At 51.4% G+C, this 27,065-nt stretch overlaps 1 protein-coding gene across 2 annotated transcripts in view; it reads right to left on the minus strand.

Annotated features, from left to right (window-relative positions):
- RASSF5 (Ras association domain family member 5) overlaps positions 1-27,065 on the minus strand; it is a gene marked incomplete at its 5' end in the record, with an annotated part of 76,279 nt that overhangs the window by 22,355 nt on the left and 26,859 nt on the right. Inside the window, one exon of one of the 2 annotated variants that reach the window (XM_081112803.1) lies at positions 25,636-25,760. In XM_081112803.1, coding sequence (XP_080968929.1) covers positions 25,636-25,760 — 125 coding nt within the window. Of the gene's footprint in view, positions 1-6,356; positions 7,076-25,635; positions 25,761-27,065 lie in introns of those variants that run through there. The other variant, XM_081112804.1, reaches the window with a different exon arrangement.

Below are 27,065 nucleotides of genomic sequence, written 5' to 3' on the forward strand. Positions count from 1 at the left end.
GCCTGCCCTTCCAGCTCAGGGGCTGGGAGCTGGATCCAGAGTCCCAGCCGACCGTGTGAACCAACAGCTGGAATTCAGGGCTTGAGATCAGCCTCTAATCTTCCTTCTTTTCTCAACTACGTAGGTGGGTGGATGTTGTAGGTGCCGAAGCGGCAACCGGAGTTGCTTCGGAAGGGAAAGCCAGCAGAGTCAGGGCAAATGTGAAGAAAGGGGTGGGTGGGAGGGAGGAATCTGAACAAACACAGCCGTGAGGGTGTCTCGGGCAAGTCCCAGGGGGTCCTGAAGAGAGGGCTCTCCTGAGCCACTCAGGTCCTCTTCCTGACCGCACCCTGGGGAAGTACCCCCTTACAGCACTTGGCGGTCAGCACCTGCAACCACTGCCAGGCCAGGAGGAGCTGGTGAGACGGGTCTGCTCCCCTGCAGGGTGGCAGGGCTCCCAGGGAAGGAAGGAGACGAGGACAGGCACACGCCACCTGTGTTCTTGCTGAAAGGACCAGAGGAAGCGCCTGGGTCGGGAAGACATTAGTGGCCCGGCCACCGCCGCTCCGTTACCGGCTGGAGCTGGGATGAGCCAGGATGTGCGGCCTCCACTACACCACATGCCAGTCCCGACCGCCAGGAGCTGTCACTCCAGTTTTGTCCCGCCCATGCGGTGACAGCGGTGGGGGCAGCTCTGAGCGGGACCTCAGGGGCCCCGGGTCCTCAGCTCTGTCTCTATTGAGCTGTGTGAACAGGGACAAATCCTTTCACCTTCTGGGCTGCAATGTGCCGCCTCGAAGCCGCACTGGAATCTGTGATAAATGCGTGTCTTCCCTTTCAAGTGAAGCCATCAGCCCACTACCAAACATTCCCTGCACCGACGGCTCCTAGACTTCAGTATCCATGAGGGTCACCCCAGGAGAGTCTTTCAAAAAGCAGATGTGAGGGTCCTACCTCCGAAGGTTCAGGAGCCAGTAAGGCTGGTGTGGGGTCCCTGAATCTCCATTTTCAAAAAGTGACCCGAAGAATAATCACAGTGAAGGTCCCGCACTGAGGCGTCAGATGCTACAGAGGACCAGCGAGGCGCTGAGCGAGGAAAAGCATCTGTCCTCGAGGAGTCGCCAGGGTACCGAGGGGAGACAGGACCCCACTCCAGGAACGGCGCATCCTCCGTGACGGACGGAGAGGCTCAAGGTCAAAGAGAGAGACTCCGGCCCTTCACCAAGAAAGTGTGAGCGGCGCTTCCCCGAGGTGATTGGCAGAGAAGGCGTGAGGAGGGTGCGTGGCAGAGACGGCTAAATGCTCGCCACAACCGGCTTCCTGTTCCACCTGGGCTCACAGACTTCATTTCCCAACCTCCTCTGTGGTTAGCTGTGGTCATGTGACCGAGTTCTGGCCAATGGCATGCGGGTGTCAGAAACACACCATTTCCGGACCTGGCCAGCAAAAATCTCCCACGTGTGATTGTGGCCCCCACCTGCCGATGTGACTGTCCTTAAAGGAGAAATAGACTTTGTGTTCAACGACTGAGACACAGGGGCTGATTGTTACAACTGTCAGTCCATCCTGATTATACGGGATGCAAGCACGTGGTGTCGGCTTTTGCAACCAGTACTTGGTGCTGCCTTGAACCTGAAGGAGATGCAGGTTCTCATCTTATAGGGCTTACCATCTTTTTTTATTTTTATTTTTAAATATATTTTTATTCATTTCAGAGAAGAAGGGAGAAGGAGAGAGAGAGAGATAGAAACATCAACGATAAGAGGGAATTAATTGGTTTTCTCCTGCACACTCCCTACTGGGGATTGAGCCCACAACCCAGGCATGTGCCCTTGACCGGAATTGAACCAGAAACCCTTCAGTCTGCAGGCCGACGCTCTATCCACTGAGCCAAACCAGCTAGGGCAGGGCTCCCCATGTTTGCAGAGAAAAGCAACACTGGTAAGGACCAGAGAAAACAGCCAGCGTGCCCCACAGGGGTGGAGTGCAGACAACAGCCTAAAAGAACACCCCATGTAGCTTCGCCGTGAAGCCTTTTCCCGTTAGCCTTGGGCTGGGCAGGCTTCTGAGACAGCACATAAAAACACAGCTAAAGGGTCCAATGGTCCTGAAGATTTTTACTTCATCTTTATTGCTCCAATTTGGAACTACGTCATTTTTAGTATTCTTTTCTTTTCTCTCATGCCAAGAAGGTCAGGGGCAGGTGTTATGCCTGAGTCTTGGCGCACCTGCTGCTGGCATCGAGATGGGGATTTCCCTGGCCGGTCCCAGGGCCATCAAGCTTGGCTGACGTCCCTGGAGCACCACAGAGGCCCTGTCCAGGGAAAGGCCGACTGGCCAGGCCAGAGAAGATGGGACAAGTGCAGGCACGGAACCAGAGTGGCTTCGTCCTCTGACCCGAGACCCCTTCCTCTGCATCTTCCTTGAATTTTTCAATGGTGTCGGCATAAAGCAGAGAAAATCTGGTGGGGGAGAGGGGAGTGTGTTCTGCGTGTGCTTAAATGTGATATTTAACCAGAGGTAAAGCCAACCTTCTCTCCAGCAGGCGGGATTTTAGGATAGGCACTGAGAACTTTTGAAGGACTAAAGTTGTAAGTCTCTGGAACTGATGACAGGTTCCTCCTGCTAATATTAAATGTAGGGCCAGTGTTCCTCTAGCAGTATGCCTATGGAAGGGAGGGATGGGAAGAATCTATGGAATGAAGGATGGAAGGGCCTTATGGAATGCAGGGATAGGAAGGGCCTTTGGAATGAAGGGATGAAATGATGGGATGGAATGATGGGATGGAATGCAGGGATGGGAAGGACTCTTTAACCCCTTTCCCAGCCTGAGGTCATTTGGGTCTATTTTGTACAAGGTTCTGAAAGGACAAGGCCTACGTTTGTCCCAGCCACTCCCTGAGTGAAGAGGATCAAGAAGAGCACTTGACAAGGAGTCCAAGAGGGATGTCAGTCTTGGCTCTGCCTGACCAGATATGTGGCCTGACGAGGTCCTCCTTACTCTACGGGCCTCCGTTTCTCCATCTGTGAGATGAGGCACTAAATCAGGGCTTGGCGTTCTGCAAGCATCAGGCTGTAGTGTCCTCAGTGCACACCCGATGCTGTGCAGGCCTGGCGGTCTGGGCCCGGAGGCTGCTGAACGCGCAGTGCCTGTGCAGGCTGCTGAACGCGCAGGCAGGGGTCAGCCCCTACCCTGCCACCTGCAGGCATCGGGGGATGACAGGAGTAGAAGTTGGCCCCACTTCTGGGGTCAGATCCCAACAGGAATAAAGGAGCCGCTGGCCTCACAGTCACCAGCCCCACAGAGTGCCGAGCCCTGCCTCGTTCAGGGCTAAGACAGAAAACCTCTGGGCCAGGAGGCAAGAGATGGAGGCTCTCACCTTGGGTCCCCCATGAACTTGCTGTGTGACCCTGGATGCACCCCTCAGCCCCAGAGACTCCTATAGCTTAGACTGGAGGGACGGTGTGTGCATTTGGGCTGCCCCTCTGAGCACCCGGGGGGTGGGGGGAGAGGGGGTTTCCACGCAAGCTGCGGAGAGCACGGCCCCAGCCCCCGAAACTGCACCTGGCGTGACTCAAACCTCCCTGCCCCTCCAGCTGAGGCAGGCGCCCCAGGAAGCTGCCATGTTCTGAAAGGAGAGAAAAAGCGAGGCCTGTTCCCACGTTCTCGCTGGCTGTCTCTCCACCTTCCCACCTCCCACCAAGGGGCGGGGGAGAGGCACGGGGCGCTCTGGGAGGCTGCTATGCCTGCTCCCAGGTGGTGGTGCCCAGCCCAGCCCAGCCCAGCAGCGAGGCCTGCCCACATTCCCGCTCAGCCAGGCCAGGCCCACAGACGCAGGTTGCTCTGACAGCTATTTATAGCCGCGCCAGCCTCTGCTCTCCCCGATGGGGGCCTCAGTCTCTCAGCGACAGGGAAACACACACATGCCTTTCCTTGGAGACAGGAAAAGAAATCCCCTGAGGAGCTCGGATGTGATCTCGTTGGGCAGGAAAAAAGCATCGTTAGGGGTCAGACTGGGGTCAGAGTCTGGCCCATCGCTTTGAAACCCTTTCCAGAAGCCCTCGGAGGGAGAAGAGAGCTGACAATATTATGAAAGGTGGAAAAACACTCAGCGGATGAAAGGCTAAGACATCTGGCCGCAGCTCACCCAGCCCCTCGGTCAGCCACACCCCTCCTTGCGCTCCTTCCGCAGGGCCAGCCCAGCAGGGCTGCTCTGGATGCTGGCCTGGTGCTGGGGAAGACGGTCCCTGAGGTGGCGGTTCTGAATCTCCAGGAAGAGGCGAGGGATAAAGAGGGGCCATGCCCACTGCCCACCCTTTAGGAAGCATCAAGCCCTGAGTTTCAACAAAATGAGTTTCTGAGAAGGGAGTCCTGCCCTCTGAGGGCTCACAGGCGGCAGCACGAGGCAGGGAGATGCGCAGAGGCCCCTGTGCAATGAACGGATCAAGAACCAGACAAGGAAGAGCTGAGGTGGGCGCCAAACCAAAGGTGCCTTTTCAGGGGTGCGGCTAGGAAGGGGCGCTTTGGGGGGGGGTGAAGAGGGAAGGCGGTTTGGGCCAAGGAACAAGTCACCCCCCGGCCCAGCGTATTTTCTTGGTAGGTAGTTCTACTTCTCCCAAGAAATACCAGAAACAGCTGCCTTTTTCATCCGGCAAGAGAAAGAAACCCCAGATTTGCGGTTTGTCACCCCCATCCCCACCCCCCAATCATGCAAAAAGCCCACATTCTAGGACCCAGGGCTCACAGCCGGGCTGGTAGTAAGTGCGGCTGCTGAACTTTGTTTAAAAACAGGAACCATCTCCTCCCCAGGCAGCAGCAAAGCTCTGGAGCCACGCTCTGAACCCCGGGCGCACGTCACGATGACCTGGGCAGCTTTTCAAGACCCTGCTGCCCAGGCTGCGCCCCTGGCCGATTCAGTCCGACTCTCCGAGAGCCCCATTTCCTAAAGCTCCCCAGGCGGTTCCAGGGCGCAGCTAAGATGGGGAATCACTGGCCTAAAGACCCCAGACAGCCGGAGTGCCTGTGTGTGTGTGTGTGTGTGTGGGGCGGGGGGGGGGGGGGCGGGGGGGAGGAGGGATCCACACCATCAGGCAAGAACCCCCAAGAAAGCAGGCACCTCCCTTCCCCAGCCATGCTGTTCTGCATAAGCCCCTGCTGCAGCCTACCCCCCCCACAGCCGCCCCCCGCCCCCATCCCTCCAGAACAAGCCCTGCTCTCCAGCCTCATGAGGGGCCCCCGGAGGACAGGCATGGGGTCGAGGGGCCAGTGTTAGGGGGCTCCTTCGAACACGAAAATCAAAACCTCTCCTTTGGTTCCCGCGTGTCCCCTCACAAGGGAAAGGGCCATTCGTTTGATGCCGGGGACCCAGCAAATTGGGGACCCCCCCAGGCAGGATGAGTTAGTAACTAAGGAGGCCTCAGCGCCGGGCCTGGGGAAGCTGGGGCTAATTCTACTCGTACAGGACTGACGGCTCCATCGGCGATGAGCCTGCTCCTGCCCGGGACACTGACCAGCTCACTCCGGCCTACAAACAGCTCCTTTGAGGTCAGCTCTCCAAGGCCCTGGCGGAGCGCCTCTCCCATAAAGAATGAAACAGGTAGCCAGGCAGCGCTGTCACCACTCCACCAGGTCTGTGGCCGTTTGCTGGCTGTGCGGCCACTTGGGGAGGGGAGAGGCCAGGGGAGGTGTGCGGGGTGTGGAGGGGCTGACAGCTTTAGGGAGCACAGAGAACCCCATTAGGAAACGCATGCAAATCCCTTTAGGTTCCGTCCAAGCCACCCAGGAAGTAAAAATGGTGGTGGGACAACCACCTAAGAAAGAAGTTTCCGTTGCTTCTGAAAACACCCTGGGCCTCTGCCAAGTAGCTGGACTGCGTCTTAAGCTGGTTTCTGGCCATTCGCAATAGGGAAGTCTCAACCTATGGAAGTTCATTCTCCTGGGGGACTGGCCGAAATCCACTTTCTATCTAGAGCTTTGAAGCTCGGATTTGGGGAGGAGGGGGAATGACGAAAGAAAAAGAAAAGGAAACAGTTGCCCATCACTCTCCCAGCCCCAGGTGAGCATGTGGCCAACCCCCGAGTCAAGCGCGGTCCCCAGATTCTGGAGAGCCATTTTGCCGAGATCTAGGGACAGGAAATGCCTAACAGAGTGTGAGAAAGAGAACCTGTTTTGCTGGTGGTCCCCGAAGGGCTCTGGAACCAACCTCTGGTCTAACCAGCCGAGTTCTATAGGGCCCCCAGGCAGCTGCCCACCCACCGGGTAGCACCTGGCTCTGCCTGTTTGCCGGGAGCAACGCTGCCCTCCGAGACCACAGAGGGTGCCCCGCACGCATCCCCACCCCCGCCCAGGAAAGTCTCTCGTATCCGAGTAAGTTTACCTTCGCAGAATGTTTGCTCTGCACATTCTTGAAGAAGGTGGTCTTGGCCGTGAAGAAGCAGTCCTCCAGCTCCTCCTCCAGGCTGCAGTACCCACTGCTCATGCTGCTGTCCACCGTCATCTAGCCGCGCGCGGACCGCAGCGCACCGGCCGGGCGCCTGGGGATGCGCCTGGGGATGCGCCTGGGGATGCGGCGCCCGGAGCCGAGGCCCCTCCCCGGCTCTGCGGTACCCGCTGCCTGGGTATCTCACCCCGGACGCGCGTGGCTCCGGCGGCGGGGTAACGGGCTCCCTTCCTGGCGCACCACCGTCAGCGGTGCAAACACAGGTCCGACCCGCCGCGCTCGCCGGCTCACCTGGCCTCTGCGGTTTCACGGTTTTTCACGGTTCTTCACGTCCTGGGCGCCCGCTCCCTCCCTCCGCCTGGAGCGCAGAGCGCCATCGCGACACCTCCCCCGCCTGCCTGCGCCTTTCCTGCCCGGGGCCGGCCAGGGCGCCTCTGAAGCCACTTCCTCTCGCAAGGTTCCTCAAAGCGGCGCTCCGCTGTCACGGCGCCCCTCCCTCCCTGCGCCTCTCCACCCACTCGGTGCCACTGGACCTAGGGCACCTCAGGTCGGATTAAGGATGCAGGGGAGAAACAGACGAGGATGGGCCCGAGCGGGGGGACTTCCTCTGTCCCCGCTTCAGCCTCCTGCAGACAGCGCATTCTCATCACCAGGACGCTCGCGTTCAGGGTGGAAGGTGCTATAAGGTCAACCGGCCCTCCTCCTCCTCCCCCCGCCCCGCCCCGCCCCGCCCTCTCATTCCCTGTGCACTGGGTGCAGAAGCCTGGCCATCAGGGGAGTTAGAGAAGACACTGGAGAAGAAGGAAATCGGTATTCGGCCTGCCTGGAGAGCAGCAATAGTTTTACTTGGAAATGCCAGAAGACACTGCGGGGGGTGGGGGTGGGGATGGGGGGCGGGGCACAAGCATATGCAAATCACATGCAAAGTTATGGCAACCTGGAGAGAAGCAGCCCTTCCAGCCAGGGAACTTGACCTCTGGGAGCCTCAGGGAACTGAAGGAGCCGGCAGACAACACCCTGTTGTTTGTGCATTTCCCTGACGGCCTGGCCAAGAGAGGTTTTTGCCAGACCTTGTCCTTACCACCATGGACAGCTCATTTACATTTCCCCATCGGCCTGGGTGAAGGGCACCCTTCACAGCAATTAGGGCACCCCACGCACGCCCCCTCCCCTCCGCCCCCACACACAACTTCCCAGACCACGTTCCGACACAGTAGTTATAGCTGCCAGTGTTCACACAAGGGCTGCATGTGCCAGGTAATTTACATGCAGCTTGTCATTTAACTTTCCCTACAGACTGGAGGTAGAGATTATTATTCCCATTTTATGGATGAGGGAACTGAGGCTCAGGGTTACACAGCAGGACACATGTGCTGGGAAAGACCGAGGTCTGTGCTATTCTCGGGCCTATGCTCTTAGCCACTGCGATGCAGTCATTCAGCAGAGGTGGGACTGTGTCGATGTGCACTCTGCCACCTTTCCATCCAGTGCAGCCCGGAGTCCCAGAAAAAGAACGCAAAGCCTTCAGAGCCTGGCGATGCTGGGGGCACTGTGCCCACGGGGTCTGATGGCCTGTGGACCCTCAGAGCCCCCGAGAGCGCCTGAGAGGGGTCATCAGGACCCTCTCCAGGTCTGTGTGGCGCTTCCCGCAGCTCGGAAACAATGCGGTCCTGGGCACAAGTTGGGCAGAGGGCTAGACTCAGCCCCAACACCAAGCGGCCAACTCCATTTTAAGCTCTGGTTACTTTTCTAAGGAATCGCTCCCTCCTCCACCTTAGCCAAATCTGTCTGCTCCAGGGGGTTTCAAACTGCAGCCCAATTTGGCTCCATCCTCCCACACAGCCTTTCTCCCAGAAGCCTGTGAGGCCTGGCAGGCACGAGCTGGCGAGAGCTGAGAGCCAGCACCTAGGTGCTGGCCGCCTGGGCTCAGAAGGCCCTTCATACCAGGGGCTGCCTCCCGGGACAGGGAGGTAATGAAGGTGGCAGAGAGCAGAGGTGGGGGGCCGAGGTGAGCTTCGGGCTGCTTGAGGGGGAAGAGCTGACGTTGATGGGGTTGAAAGTAGGTTCTGGCTTTGTCTGGAGCAATCTTTTCTTCAAATGAGCATTTTAGAAACTATTTTGGGGGAGCGGGGTTTTCCCCAGAGACAATGCTTCAGGCAAGGAGGCTGGTATTGGCTTTGGCAGTACCTCCAAGCCCAATGCCAACAGGATGAATCCTGCAAAGAGGGGACTCGGCAGGATCCCAGCCATCACTAGCAGCCTACCTGCTTGGTCCAGCCAGCAAAGAAACACTCTTTTCCTTTGTAAGAGGGACTTCTTGCTCAGTGGGAATCCAATATTTCAGGGGGAAAAACAGGCCCAGCATCTCTGTGGCCGCACTGTGTCCTCAGAGTCACGCAAAGCCACTGCAGTGTCACGCGCCAGAATGTGCATCTTAAAATACAGCTAGAGCCTTTTTTAAAACAGCAAGCCAGAGCGCCCCGGGAGTCCGCACGGGCCCCTCCACGTGAGCCACGCACCAGAAAGCCAGACGTGGTCAGGAAAGGCTCTAAGTGACACTGTGTTCTTTCCGGTGTCGCTCCGGGCCATCGCAAATATTATGAAATCGTGATGTCTCAACAGGGCTTTTCAAAGCCCTTTTATCAGTCATTGCTTCACGGAGGTTGCTCTAGAGCTTCGAGAGCAGCTACTGTCCCCTTTTCACAGATGAGGAAACCGAGGTGAGCCACATGTTCCACCCCAGCTCAGTCCTTTCAGAGCCTCTTAACTCCCTGTTAGTGTGTCTCGGGCCCACGTCACCTGTCGATGAATCTAGGCCCAGAGAATCTAGGCTCCTGGGAAAAGTCAGCAAAACAGACTGTGCTGGTGAGGATCCGGGACAGAAGAAATCCGCAGTGAGCATATGTAATGCCATAAGCTGGCCAGCCTCCAGGAGGAAAACCCAGGCTGAAGCCCCAAGGTCCTAAAGAGAGAAGACTGGGTTCCTGTCAGTGTCCAGTGGCCCCTTTACTATGAATAACAAGCAGTAGTGATAACCTGGCCGGGGCGGGGGGGTCAGGAGAGGTGAAGGGGACACAGAGAGCCTCCTTTTATGCACCTGGAGGTGAACACACAAAGGATGGGAACCGGCTGTCCTTGTCCCTGGGCCCAGGAAAGGGGGGTCTGCACCTTAAGCAGCACATCCGGAACCCTAAATCCACGGCTGGGGTTCAGGGGCCCCGTTGAAATGGTGAGTGGGTGACTTTCCCGTCCCAAAGCGTCAGGTGATGGAAACATGACGTTAGCTTTCTCCCTTCTCCAATGCAACCTGGCATGTGGCCGGATCCCACTGTGAGATCCCCCCTGCGGTTCTTTTTGCTCCAGAAAAACTGTGACGTAAGACAAAGTCAGAAGCTGGTTCTCTAGTCCCAGCTCCACCTCCAGCGTGAGCAAGCTCCCTGCCACCTTGTTGCCCAAGTTCCCCTTCTAGACCAAGATCTGATCACCGTTGTAACATAAGACCGCCTAGTCCATTATCAACTAATAATTATTGAATAACTACTATGTGTCAAGCTCTAATTGCTTATTCTTTCATACATCCACCTAACAAATATTTACTGAGCACCTTCTACATGGCAAGCGCTAGCCCTGGTGTTCAAGTTCAGGCTCGAATACGGCATCTGCCCACTCGAGGGGTGTCAGAGATGGAGAGCAGCATTCAGGGGCTGAAAACCGTAATTTTAAATCATTAGAAGCCACCATGTGCAGGCAGTGTACTAATGACCTGACGTGCTTCATTTAACTGAATCCCCACAACAAACCGACGAGGAAGCTACAGTTATTATCTCTGTTTTGCAGACAGGGAGGCAGATGAAGTCACCTACGCATAGTCATACATGCGACGGTGCATGTATGGTGGAGCCGAACCAACCCAGCTGGTCTGGTGCAGAACCTGGGGCCCGGAACACCGGAGTCCTGCGTGAAATCACAGCTCTTCACAAACAAGGCAGGAGCTACTTCCTCGGTCCGTCCGTCTGTGCCCGTCTTCCCTTTAGCTCCCTGGGGTTTTCTGGAGTTCAGCCATGGACTGTCTTCTTCCCCTGCGTGCCCATGTCTCCAGGGGCCCCGAGTCTCCTCCATGCCAATGGTGTCCACCACACCCACAGACTCAAGTCTCAGAATTCTTGGTCTCCAGGCAGCTCCAGGTGGGTACCTGCTCACTGAGCACCCAGCCCTCCCCCTGCAGCCTCGCTCTTCCCGGCCTCACTGCCACCTGCTCCTTCCCCCAGGTCTCTCCTATCTCCAGGAATGCCACAGCCCAGATTATTGCAAAGCCTCCCAGTAGTTTCCCTGTTCCCATCTGTGCCTCCTCCGAACTCCCTGCCGCCTTGTTGCCCAAGTTCCCCTTCTAGATCAAGATCTGATCACCGTTTTTGTAACATAAAACCTTCTAGTCCATTATCAACTTGTATCAGTCTTGTAGTAATAATTATTGAATAGCTACTATGTGTAAGATCTAGCTGCTTATTCTTTCATACATCCATCTAACAAATATTTACTGAGCACCTTCTCCATGGCAAGCGCTAGTCTCAGTGTTTAAGTTCAGGCTCGAATACGGCATAGTCCCCGCCTCCTCATAATGTGCAGTCTAGTAGGACATGAAGTGAGAAATTATAACTAGACTCACCGAACTCTTACACATTTCATTGCCTCAGTCCTCACAGCCCGGCCAGAAGGTAACTTACAGAAGAGTAAACAGGCTCAGGGTGGTCACACAGCAAGTACCCGGCAGAATCGGACTGCAAACCCAGAGCCTCTGTGTCTGACCATTTCCCATGGTAACTGCTGTCCTCCTCCAATGACTCCAGTCTGAGCGGGTCCTTCAATGCCGAGTCAACAGTTCACACTCCTCTCCAGCCGCAATCAAGGTTCCCTCGATTCACTTTCCCAGCAGCCACCCTGCCCTCTGGTGGTTTGGTTCTTGCCTGTCAATATCCTCCTCCTGACTTCCTGACCCATATTCGCCAATAACCACTACATGCCTCTCCGAAGCAACCTTTCCCAGGTGTCCTCTCTGGGTTGCATCTTAAGAACGCTACCTCCTACCCCGAGAAGAGCATTTGACAGCACGAAACCGACGGTGCACAGCGGAGAGCTCCATTTCTCCCCGGATGGCTTCCTGTTATAAGAGGCGAGCGGCTGCACACTGCTGAGGTTAGACTCGCAGAAGGTTCGCTTTCTCGGGGGTTCTAGCCCACACTGCACTTCTCTTGCTTGGCAGCCAGGCTAGCAGCTTCGATAGGACACTCAAAAACACTGTGGCAGTTACGTGAGCCACGGCCCTGAAGAGCTCCTGCCGGGTCTGAGTCAGGCCCCAGGAGTCTGCCTTCCAACTGTTCTCCGTTAGGAAGACTAGAGACGCACGAAAGGGGTGTCTGATCAACACCGCATCTCTCAGGGCCCCGCTCCAGGCAAGGCCAGTCCTCCGGTGGCCAGGGCAGTGTGGTCACAGTGGGAACAGGTCTGGTCCTACTACACAGAGAGAGAGGGCTCTGTTGATTCCTCAGAGCCTCAGGCCTGACCTGGCCCAGCCAGAGGTCATCTCAGGCAAGCCTATTGCTTCCAGGATAGGAGCCGTGGCTGGGGCCGTGAGGAGCACAGAGAAATGTCACCAGTGCTTAAGGATTTCTAGAGAAATAAATACTAGAGCTCTATCCTCCTCAGAGCCAGGATCTTAAATAGTTCCTGTTTGGGAAGGCTTTCAGCTCTGCCTGGCCAGAAATGGGCTCCCGTGGGTCAGCCTGAGCTGCTCAGATAGGCTCTGGGGCAGCTCCTGTGGGAGGCTAACTGACTACTGAGGTCAAATCCCTGACAGCTTTGGCCATCACGTCTGGCGTCTAGAGCATGGAGGGAAATCTGTGGAGAGTGGAGTGGCTGTCCCAGATGTAGCCATAGCTTAGAGAGAGGCTGGGGATTGGCTCCTGCCTTTGGCACATGTAGGTAGGCTGGCAGTGGATGAGATAAAATGGAATCATAAAGTATATTTAATTAATCCAAAAGAAGACACACAAAAAAGAAAAAGGGAACAAAGAACAGATAGGACAAATAGAAAACAAATAGTAAGATGACAGACTCAAATCTACTTGTATCAGTATTCACATTAAATGTAAATGATCTAAATAACCCAATTAAAGGGCAGAGATTATCTGACTGGATTAAAGAGACAAAGATCTAACTATTTGCTGTCTATAAGAAATGACCTTTAAATACAAAGACACAAATAGCCTAAAAGTAAAAGGATGAATAAAGAAATACCATCCTAATGGTAATCAAAAGAAAGCTGGATATCAGACAAAGTAGATTTCAGAGCAAAGAATATAACCAGGGATAAGAAGGTTATTTTGTAATGTAAAGGGGTTAATTAACAAGATGAAATAATCATTCTAAATGTTTATGCACTGAATAACGGAGCTTCAAAATACAGGAAGCTAGAACTATATGGAGAAATTGGAAAATCCACAATTAAAGTTGGAGATTTCAACATGCCTCAATAATTGATAAGCAAGTGGAGCACATGATATGCCTCAATGAATAGCAGCTACTGTTATCAACCACGATTCAATCTGATCAATATTTATGGAGCATTTCAGAGGGGCGCCAGGCCCCAGAATCTGCTGAGGTGTGCAGTATCCAGAGGGCCTGTTAGGAAGAGGGAGAGGCGGGCCCTCAGGAGGGGCAGACCTGTCCCTCCCTCCCCACCTTCTCTTCTTGCTCCCCGGCTCCCCCTTGTGGTAGTTCAGGGTTCAGCACGTGGCCACTGGGCTGAAGACTGGGGCAGAACTGGCCCCAGGTGCTTCCCCTCGGAAAAGTTCTGGATAGGCAGAGCCCAAGTACAGAGGCAGTGGCAAGACTGGGGAGGGAGTCAGGAGGGAGCGGGGGGCAGGGTGCCAGGAAACTAGCTCTACAAGCCAGCTGAGTCACCGCTCAGCGGCTGCAGGGGCTGAGGGAGATGGTTCCAGAGGGGCCCTGCTAAGGAATGACAGCGGCTTCATTGGGGAGGGGTGCAGGCAGAGAGGCAGCTGCAACGGAACAGGCTGAGACCAGCAGGCCAGGCTGATCGACTCTGGAGCCTTGGAAGCCAGCCGTCCCTTGGGTGAATGGGGACAGGGTCTTGGTCTTTCTATCAATGGAGTGGAGTAATAACTTGGGCTGCAAAGGAGGAGATAGTCGTTGAGTCTTATAGTAAGGCGTGCCCACCCAAACCTCAAAGGCACAGTGTCCTGGTTGTGCTGTGCATACAGGACAGTAGCCCGTCTTTCTGGTGTTTTGGAGAATTGGCAGAGCCAGCCCCTGAGGCTTCATGTGTGAAGCCAGGTTTAGGCAGGAGCAGAGGACAACAGGAAGCCACTGAGGGCTTTCACCACAGGGTGATGTGATAGAAAAATCCAGTAAGGCCTTTGGAGGCACCAGAATGGCCCTGGATGCTCAACTCCCCCCGGCCCCCCCTCAGCCCCCCGCCACCTGCACATGTTGTCACCTACATCTCGCGGAGCCTCACAACCACCCTGCCTACTGTCCCATTTCTCAGAGGGGAAGCCTGAGGCTGAGACACTGGGAGGTTTGTCCTGGGTCACTTACCAATGATCTCGTCTACACAGTCTGGACCAGAACCTAGCTCTTCTGTCACCTAGGCAAGGGGCCTCTCTTTTAAGAAAATATGTATCACCTTTTAAAAAATATTGTACTAGAAACGCATGACAGTATCTGGTTACCCAAACAGCACGGAAGGGAACAGCAAAACCCCACCCTTTTCCACTCCCACCCTCTCCTAAGCGAAATCTCCTCCAATGGTTGGCAGGGCATCTGCCAGGCCTTCACTGTACACTTACACTCACACACACACACACACACACACACACTACAAATGGGGTTGTCCTGTGTGTACTTGTTTTCACTTCTCGCTAGTCCCTGTTGGTACATATGGATCCAGCACCCGGGCAGGAGTGTGGGTGGCTGGCATGTCCTCCCAGCCCCCTGAAGCTCTTTCCACTGCTCAGTGCCCCTCAGGCACCAGCTGCACCCAGTGCACCCACTGTAGGCAGGTACCGAGCTGGATTCTGCGGGCAGCAGTTCCCACGAAAGGCTCTGGGGATTTTTAGAACAGTGCTTGGCGCAATATCTATGTGCAAAGGAATTTGAGGCCGTCCTTAGACATATTTTTCTTTTAATTTTAGAGATTAAGTATTCATTTAATGTGTCAGGAAAAAATCCTAAGTCCATCAAACAGTGATTCTAGGCTCTTCAAAGTCCCTTTAACACCAGCTCAAGTTGAGTGAGTCTATCCAAAGAGAAACACTAGGAACTTAACAGCAGAGGTGCACCATGGGTACGGCCAGAATCCGAAGTGGCCATAACCATGTTCCACCTCGGCTGTTATTTACCTACTGTGGAAAGGGCCCGAGTGAGGTCTGGGAACTGTTGTGGGCGGGGCTGGACTTGGCAGGGGGGACCTGGGAGTCTGGTTCCTGACGGCTGCTCCTGGGCTCTGGAGGGCCCGGAGGAGGGGGAGGACGCGGCCTGCCAGACATAAGGTCAATCCCTGGCTGCAGTGATTCGAGGGGAACAAAGAGTCCTTTTTCTTGTCCTCCGTGCATTCCATGCACCAAGAAAAACAGCACCAAAGGCCTCAGGGACCGGCTCCCAGGATCCCCGTGGGCTGCAGCAGGTGACCATGCGAACGGTTTGGGGCAAGGACGCCCTCCCTTCGGGTCTGCTTTCCGAAGGCAATGAAAGGACTGGCCCAGACCAGCAGGGTCTCACTTCATCATGAGGGCACCGGGGAACCCCCAGGGCCTTTTTCATCCCAGGGGAGGCATGGCACCAGCACCCTAAGACCACCCGACGTGTAAAGTCTCCGGGGCCCGCCTCCAAAGAAAGAACAAGAACCGCAGCTGGCTTGGCGATTTATGGCGGCCTTCATGTTCTCGGGGAAGCAGGCGTAACCTGCAGGAGGGACCTGGGGGGACTTGAAGGGATCTGCTTGGTCGACAACGGGCGCCCAGGGGAACAGTCGGACATCACAGGTCTCGGGGTGTCCAAGGACAGACTCCAAACCACTGCTTCTGAGGCTGCCGAAGGCACAGGCAGCTCCCAGCCGCCCTTCCCCGGTTCCTCTGCCTGAGAGAGACACACACACACACCCCACATGGTCTTGTGAGTAGAGCTGGGGCCCTGAGCCCACCCCACTCCCCCCGCAACACACACACACACACACACCTGCCCCTCTTCCTCCCTCCTGCCTCCCTCAGGCGTGGCAGAGAGGAGACAGGACGCTGGGACCACTGCTTTCAAAGGCTGAGCCAAATGCTTACCTAGGGGATGACCTCAACAATGACTGGAAACATGTCTGAATGTACGAGAGGAAAAAAATAAAAATGCTACCTAACAGTGGCTCTCTCCGGAGGGAGGACGTTCCATGATTTTATTTTTTTCCTTAAGGAGCAGAGAGGAGACATGCCACCAAGCTGAGACCCCCTAACAGCTATACGTCCACAGATGAGCTGAGCTTATGCCAAGGCCCAGCCACCACAACCCCCCCAGGAAAATGCACTCGCACATCAGGTTAGCCAGCCCAGGTGACGGTGTCAAGGTGAAAGCAAGTCCATCCTGGTACTGAACAGAAAAGCCAGCCAAGGCGGAAATCGGCACAAACCAGCTTTTCAGAAAAGGCGAGTGAGCCTGGAGCAGGGCCCGGGCTTTATTGATAGAAGGCTAGGTCCTGCCCCACTTGTGCTGAGGCACGCAGCCAGGCCTGTCCAAGGCAAACACAGCCGCCCTCTACCGCCCAGCAGCCCCCTCTCCAGGCCGTTTGCTGGCTGAGGGCAGTTCCACGCCCACAGGGGACTCTTGGCTGCTTCTATGTTTCCGTGTGGCTCCTTCTACGTCACTGTGCTTCTGCTCTAGACACAGCCGCTTGCCAGAGGGCCCCCACAGAGAGAAAGGGGGTCACTCTGCTTCCAAACACTCAGACTGGGGAGCACCTGTTCCCTGCCGACGTTCTGAGGATGAGACGATGTATATGGCAAACCCCAGGCCCTGCTCTGGGGCCTTTTGCTCACCACACCTGGTAGCTGGCTAGGCAGCGCTAAGGTTTCTCAACCTCGGCATCAGTTTGTTTTGGGTTTATTTTGTTGTGTTTTTGTTTTTAGGAAGGGAGAGAAAGAAAGCAGGAAACATGCATTTATTGTTCCACTTATTTATGCATTCATTGGTTGATTCTTGTAAATGTCCCGACCAGGGATTGAACCTGCAACCTTGGCATACCGGGATGATGCTCTACCCAAGTTAGCTACCTGGCCAGGGCTCGGCACTGTTGACATTTGGGGTCAGATGACTCTGCTGTAGGGACCTTTCCTGTGCTCTGTAGGGGGCAGAACCCCTGGCTCCTACCCACCAGATGCCAGGAGCACCTTCCACGTGTGATAATCAAAACCGTCTCCAGAAACTGCCAAGTGCCCGCTGGGGGAAGGGAGCCAATCACCCCCTTTTGAGACCTGCTGTTTTAGAAGAAGGAACAGAGGAGATGGAAGGGGGGACCCAGGAAGTAGTGGGGGAAGCAGGCTCCGGGTTGGGGGGTGGGTAGGATTAAGGGGAACAGAAAGAAGAGAGACTTGGAAGCTTCCAGATGGGAAGGAAAATTGGGAAAGTAAAGAGTTGTTTAAATAAGATTAGGAAATGTTGCTATATGATGTGCTATTAGCCTCCCTTTTCCTTCTTCGAAGGAATACCTTCAGCAAAAATCTGCATCATTCACCAGGGCTTTGGGAGTCAAATCCGTCTTCTCCTTCTCCTGCCCTCCCCACCCCCCAACCTGGATGGATAGGTTCCAGCTAGGCACAGGGCCCTCCCAAGAGGCTGGGTTACATTCAGGCCATACCATAGCAGTTACTGCTCCAAAGTGTGTGGAGGATAGAATTTTAAAATATGCATTTTGATTGATTGACTTTTATTGATTTCAGAGAGGAAGGGAGAGGGAGAGAGAGAGAGAGAAACATCAATGAGAGAGAATCATTGATCAGTCGCCTCCTGCACGCCCCCCTCCCCCTCCACTGGGGATCGAGCCCAAAGCCCAGGCATGTATCCTGACTGGGAATTGAACCATGACTTCCTGGTTCATAGGTTAATGCTCAACCGCTGAGCAACACTGGTTGGGCTAAAATACATATTTTAGAACTGATTCAATGTCATTTTTATGAAAACACACATCCTGTTTGCTTTCTAGTAATGCTTTCTCAGTGGGAGAAAAAGGCACGAGGGAATAGCTGCGAGGCAGGTAACACCCGTGGGTGGATGAGATGATTGGACATCATTGATCACGTGCACCGTGGTCAGAAAAAGCATGTGGATAGCTATTCTGGGGACTTGGGGGCTGAATCCCGGGTTCCCCAGGTTCTCTCAGACTCTCTTCAGGAAATAAGCAGCTATCCAGCATCTGAATGGTCTCTCACACACGCAGGGCTTGTTTGTTTAAAGTCTTGCTTCCCTATTCTACTGCAAACACGGCAAGGGCAGGAGTCATATCTGCTTCCTCCATCACTAAGTCTCTGGATTTCCTGGGCCTGGACGTGGTCAACATTCAAAACATATTTGTGCTTGTTTGTTTTTCCAAAACATATTTGTTACATGAATACATGGATGGTGTCCTGGAACACTCCTTACTTCCTTGACCAGCAACCTTTGACTCAGACATTAAGACTCAGATCAAATGTCACCTCCTTGGGGAAGTCCTTCCTGATTTCCAACAGAAACAATTGCACAGTGGACTCAAAACACTTGATTCATATTCTTTTCTTTTTTTAAATTTTTTAAAAAATATATATCTTATTGATTTTCTATAGAGAAGAAGGGAGAGGGATAGAGAGCTAGAAACGTCGGAGAGAGAGAAGCATCGATCAGCTGCCTCCTGCACACTCCCCACTGGGGATATGCCTGCAACCAAGGTACATGCCCCTGACCAGAATCGAACCCGGGACCCTTCAGTCCGCAGGCCGACGCTCTATCCACTGAGCCAAACTGGCCAGGGCTTGATTCATATTCTTATGGCAACATGTATCACGGTACATACTGTTTGGTTGTATTCTGCCCCCCATGCCAGCATGTAAACTATTTGAGGATAAAAACTATGACGTAACATTTATTATCCCTACTCTTGCCAGCGCTTGGCCCATTGTAGATGCTCAATAAATGCTTTTTCAATGCAAGAATAATAATAATAAAAAAGATGCTCTCCTGTAACCCTTCCCAATTCTAGACATCAGACACATCTGGTTCAAGTGCCTTGGCAAAGTCCAGAACCAAGAGCTACATTGGGCATCCAATTTCCTGGCCCTTTAACTCAGGTGGAAGCTATCTGCCTAGCCCCTCTGAAGTTGATGTGGCCTGGCTGGCAGCTCCCCATTCCTACTGCCCCAGGGCTTTAAGACCTTAAAGGATCTTCAAGAGCCTTCTTTGGGACCACCACCCTTCACCCATACCCACACCTCTGGCTTAAAGCCCTGGGCCAAAGCAGGCTCTGTACAGAGCACTGTAGACTTCTCTGTGTCACTGTTCCTGTTCCACACCCCTCTGCCAGTTTCTTGGAAAGTGGTGTGGGATATTGAGATTTATAATAAAAAATATATATTTGGTCTTTATCGCCATTGCAGGCACAGAGCTCCTAAAGTCCTAGGACTTTCCTGAATGATGAGAGCAACCAAGGTGTCCCTTGTCATGATAATGAAGTGACTTCTGGACCCTACCTAAACACGGGGGTTAGAAGATTTAAAAATGGCAGTAGAGTAAGTGGATGCTACTTGGACACTCTCCCAGGACCAAACGGAAATGCAACTAAAATACAGAAGAACCACCCTGAAAAATCAACTGAGGATTAGCTGGAGAGAACCCTGATAACCAAGGACAGAAAGTAGGAAGGACAGAGGTGTGAAAGAGCTGGCAGAGCCCTAACCGGTTTGGCTCAGTGGATAGAGCGTCAGCCTGCAGACTCAAAGGTTCCAGGTTCGATTCCAGTCAAGGGCATATACCTTGGTTGTGGGCACATCCCCAGTGGGGGGTGTGCAGGATTCAGCTGATCGATGTTTCTCTCTCATCGATGTTTCTAACTCTCTATCCCTCTCCCTTCCTCTCTCTAAAAATCAATAAAATATATTTAAAAAAAGAAAAGAAAAGAAAAAGAAAGAGCTGGCAGGGCTCCCATAGACAGCAGCTGAAGTCCCGGAGAGATAGCTCAGCTGTGCGTGTGTGTGTGTGTGTATGTGGAGGGGGGGGGGTCTGCCACTGCGAACTCTGGGGTCTAAATACCAAGCTTGGCTCTCCAGCCTAGAGCCCCAGAACTGAGAAAGATGCCCACATAACATCTGGCTGTGAAAAGCAGCAGGGTTGCTGTCTCCTAGCAAGAGATGTTTGAAAATGCAGGCACCCTCTTAAAGGGCCAACACAAAATTTTGAGAGCAGCCACTTATCTTGGGCTCCAACAGGGAGAGGGCAGAGTGGACTGGAGCTGTGTGAGGAGAGCCCAGGGTTGGGGGCTCTGGGGTTGGAGCTTGGAGGGCCTCCATCCCGGTTACCTATGCTGAGTCATTCCCTCACGTTTTCCTCAGACGACATCGTTCTCCTCAGATGTTTGCTATCCAGTGTTTTTTTGCCTGGGGGAAGGCAGTTGACCCACCCTGTTGGAGGACCTTTTGCCCCACCCTGTGGTCAATAGCTTGAGGCTAATCACATCTGAGCGTCAATGGGACTTCAGGGAGAGGCAGGTCACTGGAGGCTTTGAGTCTTTGCCTGACCTAACCCAGGGACTGGGGCTAGGAAAAGCAGACCCTGGTGCACATCTTGGTCCTTTCCAAAGTCACCCAGCCCCAGTAAAGGAAGCCACAAGCTGTGAATTGCTAATACCTCCAGGCAGTATTCAAGGCCAGTCACAAACAGCACCTGACATTGTCCTGCACTAGAAACTGGAAGTTGTGGTAGATCTACCGAATACACAGACACAAACCCAAACAGGCAGCCAAAATGGGGAGATAAAAAAACAAACAAACAAACAACAACAAAAAACCAAGCCCCAAATGAAAAGAAAAATGGAATTCTCCAGAAGAAGAGCTAAATGAAATGGAGATAAGAAATTTATCAGACATAGAGTTCAGAATAATGATGGCAAAGAGGCTCAATAGCATGAGAAAAGATATAGTAACTGCAGAATGACATAGCACTAATAAAGAACACAGTGGAAGGAATACACAGTAGATTAGGAGAAGTGGAGGATTGGGTCAGTGAATTAGAAGACAGGGTAGAAAAAAATCACTCAATCAGAGGAACAAAAAGAAAAAACAATTAAAAAACAGGAGGACAGCTTACGGGAGCTGTGGGGCTACATGAGACGTAACTATGTTCTCATAATAGGTGTACCAGAAAGGGAAGAAAGTGAGCAAGGGCTAGAGAACATGTTTGAAGAAACAATGGCAGAAAACTTCCCTAACCTGGTGAAGGAAAAAGTCACATAAGTTCAGGAGGTACAGAGAGTCCCAATCAAGAAGAAAACAGGTCCACGCCCAGACACATCATAATTAAAATGCCAAAAATTAAAGACAAAGAGAGAATCTTTTTTTATATATATATTTTATTTATAGAGAGGAAGGGAGAGAGATAGAGAGTTAGAAACATCGATGAGAGAGAAACATCGATCAGCTGCCTCCTGCACATCTCCTACTGGGGATATGCCCGCAACCCAGGTACATGCCCCTGACTGGAATTGAACCTGGGACCTTTCAGTCCGCAGGCCGACGCTCTATCCACTGAGCCAAACCGGTTTCGGCAAAGAGAGAATCTTAAATGCAGCAAGATAAAAACAATTTTCACCTACAAAGGAGCTCCCATAAGGCTGACACCTGATTTTTCATCAGAAACTCTACAAGCCAGAAGGGAATGGCATGAAGTATTAAAGGTAATAAAAAGCAAGGATCTGAAACCAAGATTACTATATCCAGCAATGCTATAATTCAAAATAGATGGTCAAATAAAAGAGCTTCCCAGACAAAAAAATAAAAAAAGGCTAACAGAGTTTATCACCACCATACCAGCACTGCAAAAAAATACTAAAGGGACTGTTATAATAATAATAATAATAAGAGAGAGAGAGAGAGAGAGAGAGAGAGAGAGAGAGAGAGAAACAGGCATACAGAATTAAAATGGCAATAAGTAAGTACCTATAAATAATAACCTTAAATGTAAATGGATGAAATGCTCCAATCAAAAGACATAGGGTAGCTGAATGGATGAAAACACATGAATCAATTATATGCTGTTAACCAGAGACCCATCTCAGAACAAAAGACTCACACAGGATGAGAGGAAGAAATGGAAAAAATCTTCCACGCAAATGAAAACAAAACAAAACAAAAGTTGGGGTAGCAATAATCATATCTGACAAAATAGACTTCAAAATGAAGGACATCACAGGAGACAGTAAAGGTCACTACAAAATACTAAAGGGATCAATCCAACACAAGGATATAACCCTGGTAAACATATATGCACCCAATAGAGGAGCATCTAAATACGTAAAAGAGCTTCCAGAGGACTTTAACAGAGAAGTTGACAGCAATACAGTCACAGTAGGGGACTTTAACACCCCGTTGACTTCACTGGGTAAATCTTCCAGACAAAAACTTAACAAGGAAACAGAGACTCTAAATGACACATTGGATCAAATGGATTTGATATTTATAGAACCTTTCACCTCAAAGCAGCAGAATAGATATTCTTCTCAAGTGCACATAGGCCATTCTCAAAGACAGACCACACATTGGGACACAAAACAAGTCTCTACAAGTTCAAGAAGATTGATGTCATATCAAGCATCTTCTCAGATTACAATGGAATGAAATTACAAATAAACTACAGTAAAAACACTAAAAAACATTCAAACATATGGAGGCTAAATAGCATGCTATTAAACAATGAATAGGTTACCAATGAGATCAAGAAAGAAATAAAAAACGTCCTGGAAAAAAATGAAAATGAACACACAACAGCCCAAAATCTATGGGACACAGCGAAAGGAGTCCTGAGAGGGAAGTTCATAGCACTGCAAGCATGTCAAACCCACGCCCGGCGGGCTGCATGCCTCGGCCTGAGTTTGACATGCTTGCACTACAGGCATACCTCAAAAAACAAGAAAAATTAATAAACTATTTAACCCTACAACTTAAGGAATTAAAAGAGAACAACAAGAAAAGCCCAGAGTAGTAGAAGGAAGGAAATAATAAAGATTAGAGCAGAAATAAATGACATAGAGGCTAAAAAAAAAAAAAATACAAAAAAATCAATGAAACCAAGAGCTGGTTCTTTGATAAGACAAAAAGATTGATGAACCGTTAGCCAGACTCATCAAGTAACAGAGAGAGGGGACCCAAGTAAATAATATCAGAAAAGAAAGTGGTGAAGTAATAAACGTCACCACAGAAATACAAAGGATTGTAAGCAAATACTATGAACAACTATATGCCAACAAGCTGGACAACCTGGGCGAAATGGACAAATTCCTAAAAAAATAATACAATATTCCAAAACTGAATAAGAATCAGAAAACTTAACTAGGCCAATAACAATTGAGGAAATACAATAAGTAATAATAATAATAATAATAATAATAATAATAATAAACTCTGAGCAAACAAAAGCTCTGGTCTGGATGGCTTTACAGGGGAGTTTTACCAAACCTTTAAAGAACAACTAACACCTATCCTCCTCAAATTATTCCAAACAATCCAAGCTGTGAGACTTCCTAGCTCTTTTTATGAGGCCAGCATTACCCTAATTCTAAAACCAGATAAAGCCACTACAAAGAAAGAGAACTACAGGCCAATATCCCTGATGAATATAGGTGCTAAAATCCTCAACAAAATATTATCAAATGGCATCCAGCAGTATATTAAAAAGGTCATACACCATGACCAAGTGGGATTTATTCCAGGGATGCAAGGCTGGTACAATATTCACAAATCAATAAGCATGATATATCACATAAACAAATTGAAAGACAAAAATTACATGGTCATATCAATAGACGCAGAAAAAGCATTAAACAAAATACAACACCCATTTTTTATAAAATCTCTTAGCGAAGTGGGAAGAGAGGTATCATATCTCCACATAATAAAGGCCATAAATGATAAGCCTACCGCCAACATCATACTTAATGGGCAAAAACTAAAACCATTTCCTCTAAGAATAGGAACAAGACAGGGATGTCCGCTTTCACCACTCTTATTCAATATAGTACCAGAAGTCCTAGCCACAGCGATCAGACAAGAAGAAGATACAGAAGGCATCCAAATTGGAAAGGAAGAAGTAAAACTCTCATTATTCACAGATGACATGATATTGTACATAGAAAACCCTAAAGACTCCACCAAAACACTACTAGATTTAATAAAGGAATTTGGCAATGTAGCAGAATACACAATGAACACCCAGAAATCGATGGCATTTTTATACACCAATAATAAATTCTCAGAAAGAAAAACCAAAAAAATAATCCCATTTACCATTGCAACAAAAAAATTAGATGCTTAGGAATAAACTTAACCAAGGAGGTAAAAGACTTGTATGCAGAAAACTAGAGGACAGTGGAAAAGAGATACAGGAAGATAGAAACAAGTGGAAGAATATATCATGTTCATGGATTGGTAGAATTAACATCATTAAAATGTCCATACTGCTCAAAGCAATCTGCAGATCCAATGCAATCCTTATTAAAATACCAACGGCATATTTCACAGATCTAGAGCAAATACTCCAAAAATTTACATAGAACCAAAAAAGACCCCAAATAGCTGCAGCAATCTTGAGAAAGAAGAACAAAGTTGGAGGAATCACAATACCAGATATCAAGTTATACTACAAAGCCAGTGTACTCAACACATCCTGGTACTTGCACAAGAACAGGCATATCGATCAATGGAACAGAACAGAGACCCCAGAAATCGACCCAAAACATGACACTCACTGGTCATGCGGTTTGGACCCGATCTTTCATGTGGCAGGCCGGGCCATTTAGACGCCTGACCTTTTTCTCCCTGAAGATAACATCTAAGCCTCAGTTGTATTTCAGCTCCAGGCTCAGAAAAGCAGCAAAACCAGATAAGTGCCACCCTGGCTGCCTTAGGACCAGCTGCAGTGACTAATGACCCTGCCCTGGCACCAGCCAATCAGTGGAGACCATGACCCTGAAAGGGCACACCTGGACAGCTGATGCATATTCTATTGAGACCCTCCCCTGAGACCACCCCTCCCCCCCTACGATTTCCACCTGCAAGAGAGAGACATACTCTCAGGACGAGGGACCCAGCGTGCACTCTCCATCCAAGCAGCACGCCCTGCCATTCCCTTCCCTTCTCCTTCCCACACAGGCATGACTCCCCGAACCCTAAGGGACCCCAGGAGACTTGCAACCAGGGGAGCAATGGGCAGCAGCCGTTCCTCCTGGGCTAACCCTGAACCTGTCTCCAAGGCCCCTTTTCTCCGACTTTCCTGAGCCAGAGCAGCCCAGCCGAGGGTCCCCGGTGGCTTCCTCTATGCCCTTCCTTGTGTCACTGTCCTAAGTGTGTTACTGCCGTCATCATGGACCCAGTACCCTTTGGCTCAGTGCTGGGCGGCCCTTCCCTTTGGACATCCCCATCCCTAACCCCTTTTCCTTAAATAAATTCAATTTTTCTTTATTCACTGTCTGAGATGGCTATTTAGCCTGCCCCTGCATCGCCAACTTTAACCTTCCAATATCTTTTTATAATAATTTTCTAAGTAACCTGTTCTCTGTGTTCTGCGAGCCGCTCTAGCAAACCAAGGAAGGAGTCGTGGGAACCTCCAATCTATAGCCGGCAGGTCAGAAGCCCAGGGGACCACCTGGACTTGCACTTGGCCTCTGAAGGTGAGGGGGCGCAGAGAGTGAAGCTGAACTGCGAGGCATCCAGCTGGTATCAGAGAATTGCTTTGGAGGTGTGTGTGTGTGGGGGGAACACACCCACACATCAGAATTGGATGCAGAATCAGAATGTGTGTCTGAACCCCATCTGGCCAGAAGGAGACCCCAACATCCAGCACGTGTGCAATACTCATGCCCCCTCCTGTCACCAGAGCTCCTGCGAAAGCTGTTCCCAGCCGGGCGCCCCAGCTTGCTGCCTACCTGGCCAGAGGTCGGCGGCGTGAGGCTGCGTTCTGGAGAAGGCCTGTCCCGGAGCGGGCCTTGCTGCTGACTGCAGTCCAGCTGGATCAGGTGGCAGCACTCAGGGTGGCAGGTGAATTTACAGTCTGGAGGGAAAACACAGGGGGTTACAGGTCAGGCTTCCTGAGAAAAACCTTGGGGGGCTGCATCCAGCTCCAAGAGGGAAGAGCGTGAGAGAGAGAAGCGGAGGGTGGGAGACCACCCTGAGAATGAGGCCCGGCTCTCCGCGCCATTACAAACGGTGAACGTTAACCAGTGCTAGCCAGGTGTACCTTGGAGACACTGCAAGTTCGGCTCCAGATCAACACAAAAGTGAATATTGCAACAAAGCAGGTCACACATATTGGGAGGATTACCAAAACGTGACGCAGAGACACGGAGTGGGCAGATGCTGTTGGGAAAAGGGCGCCAATGGACTTGCTCAAGGCAGGGTTGCCGCAAAACGTCAATTTGTAAACAACACAATTTCCATGAAGAGCAACAAAGCGAAGCATAACAAAACGAAATATGCCAACGTCTTGGCCGCTATTTCTTAGTGTGACCCTGCGATCACTATTATTGTCACTTTATAGACAAAAGACGGGGGCCTAGGGATGTTAGTGACTTTCTAACATCCCCACAAATCTTTTTACGAATATACATTAATCTATACTAATCTACATTAATTTATACTAATTTACATTAATTTGGTCACCAGGGACCATGGAGTCTTGGGAAAGGGCTTAACTCTTCTGGGCCTCATTCTGCCCATCTGTGGAACATAGATCATAGCAGCCCTGCCTGGTACACAGGATGCCTATACAGTGGGGCCTTGACTTACGAGTTTAATTCGTTCCAAGACCAAGCTCGTTAAGGAGCTCGTTAACTCAAATTACTCTATCAACTCAACGCAAAAAATCCGCGGAGAGACAGCTGGTATCTCAAAAAACTCGTTAGTTGGGACACTCGTAAGTCAAGGTCCCACTGTAGTTTTAGGGGAGAACAGGTCTTCACGAATTAGAAGTGCGTCCAAACACCAAGGCACTGTCTTCAGCAGCAGGAAAGGCTGCTACCTGTCTCTGACCTGCCCCGTCTAGAAAGTGGGCATGGCTTTTCTAACCCAGCTGACGTAGCCTCCAGACCACATCCCACACCAGGTGTTTCAGGGTTGAAAGCACATATTTCATAGAGAGAGTTCACTTCCATGGAAGCAGGACTTCATGAGCCGTGGGAAAACAAGGCCCAGAGAGGTCAAGCGAGGTGCCCAATGACACACAGCACGGTGGCAGAGCTAGTTAGTAGCTTCCAGGATCTTCAAGGCAGAAGGGAGGTAAAGTTACAGGGGTGGGGCCTGGCTGGAGGGGGCAGGGCTTGTGGTAGGCAACTCAAATGCCTGGGTTTGTTTGGATAAC

This window comes from Myotis nattereri (genome assembly GCF_964212035.1).
Source record: "Myotis nattereri genome assembly, chromosome: 18".
Taxonomy (NCBI): domain Eukaryota; kingdom Metazoa; phylum Chordata; class Mammalia; order Chiroptera; family Vespertilionidae; genus Myotis; species Myotis nattereri.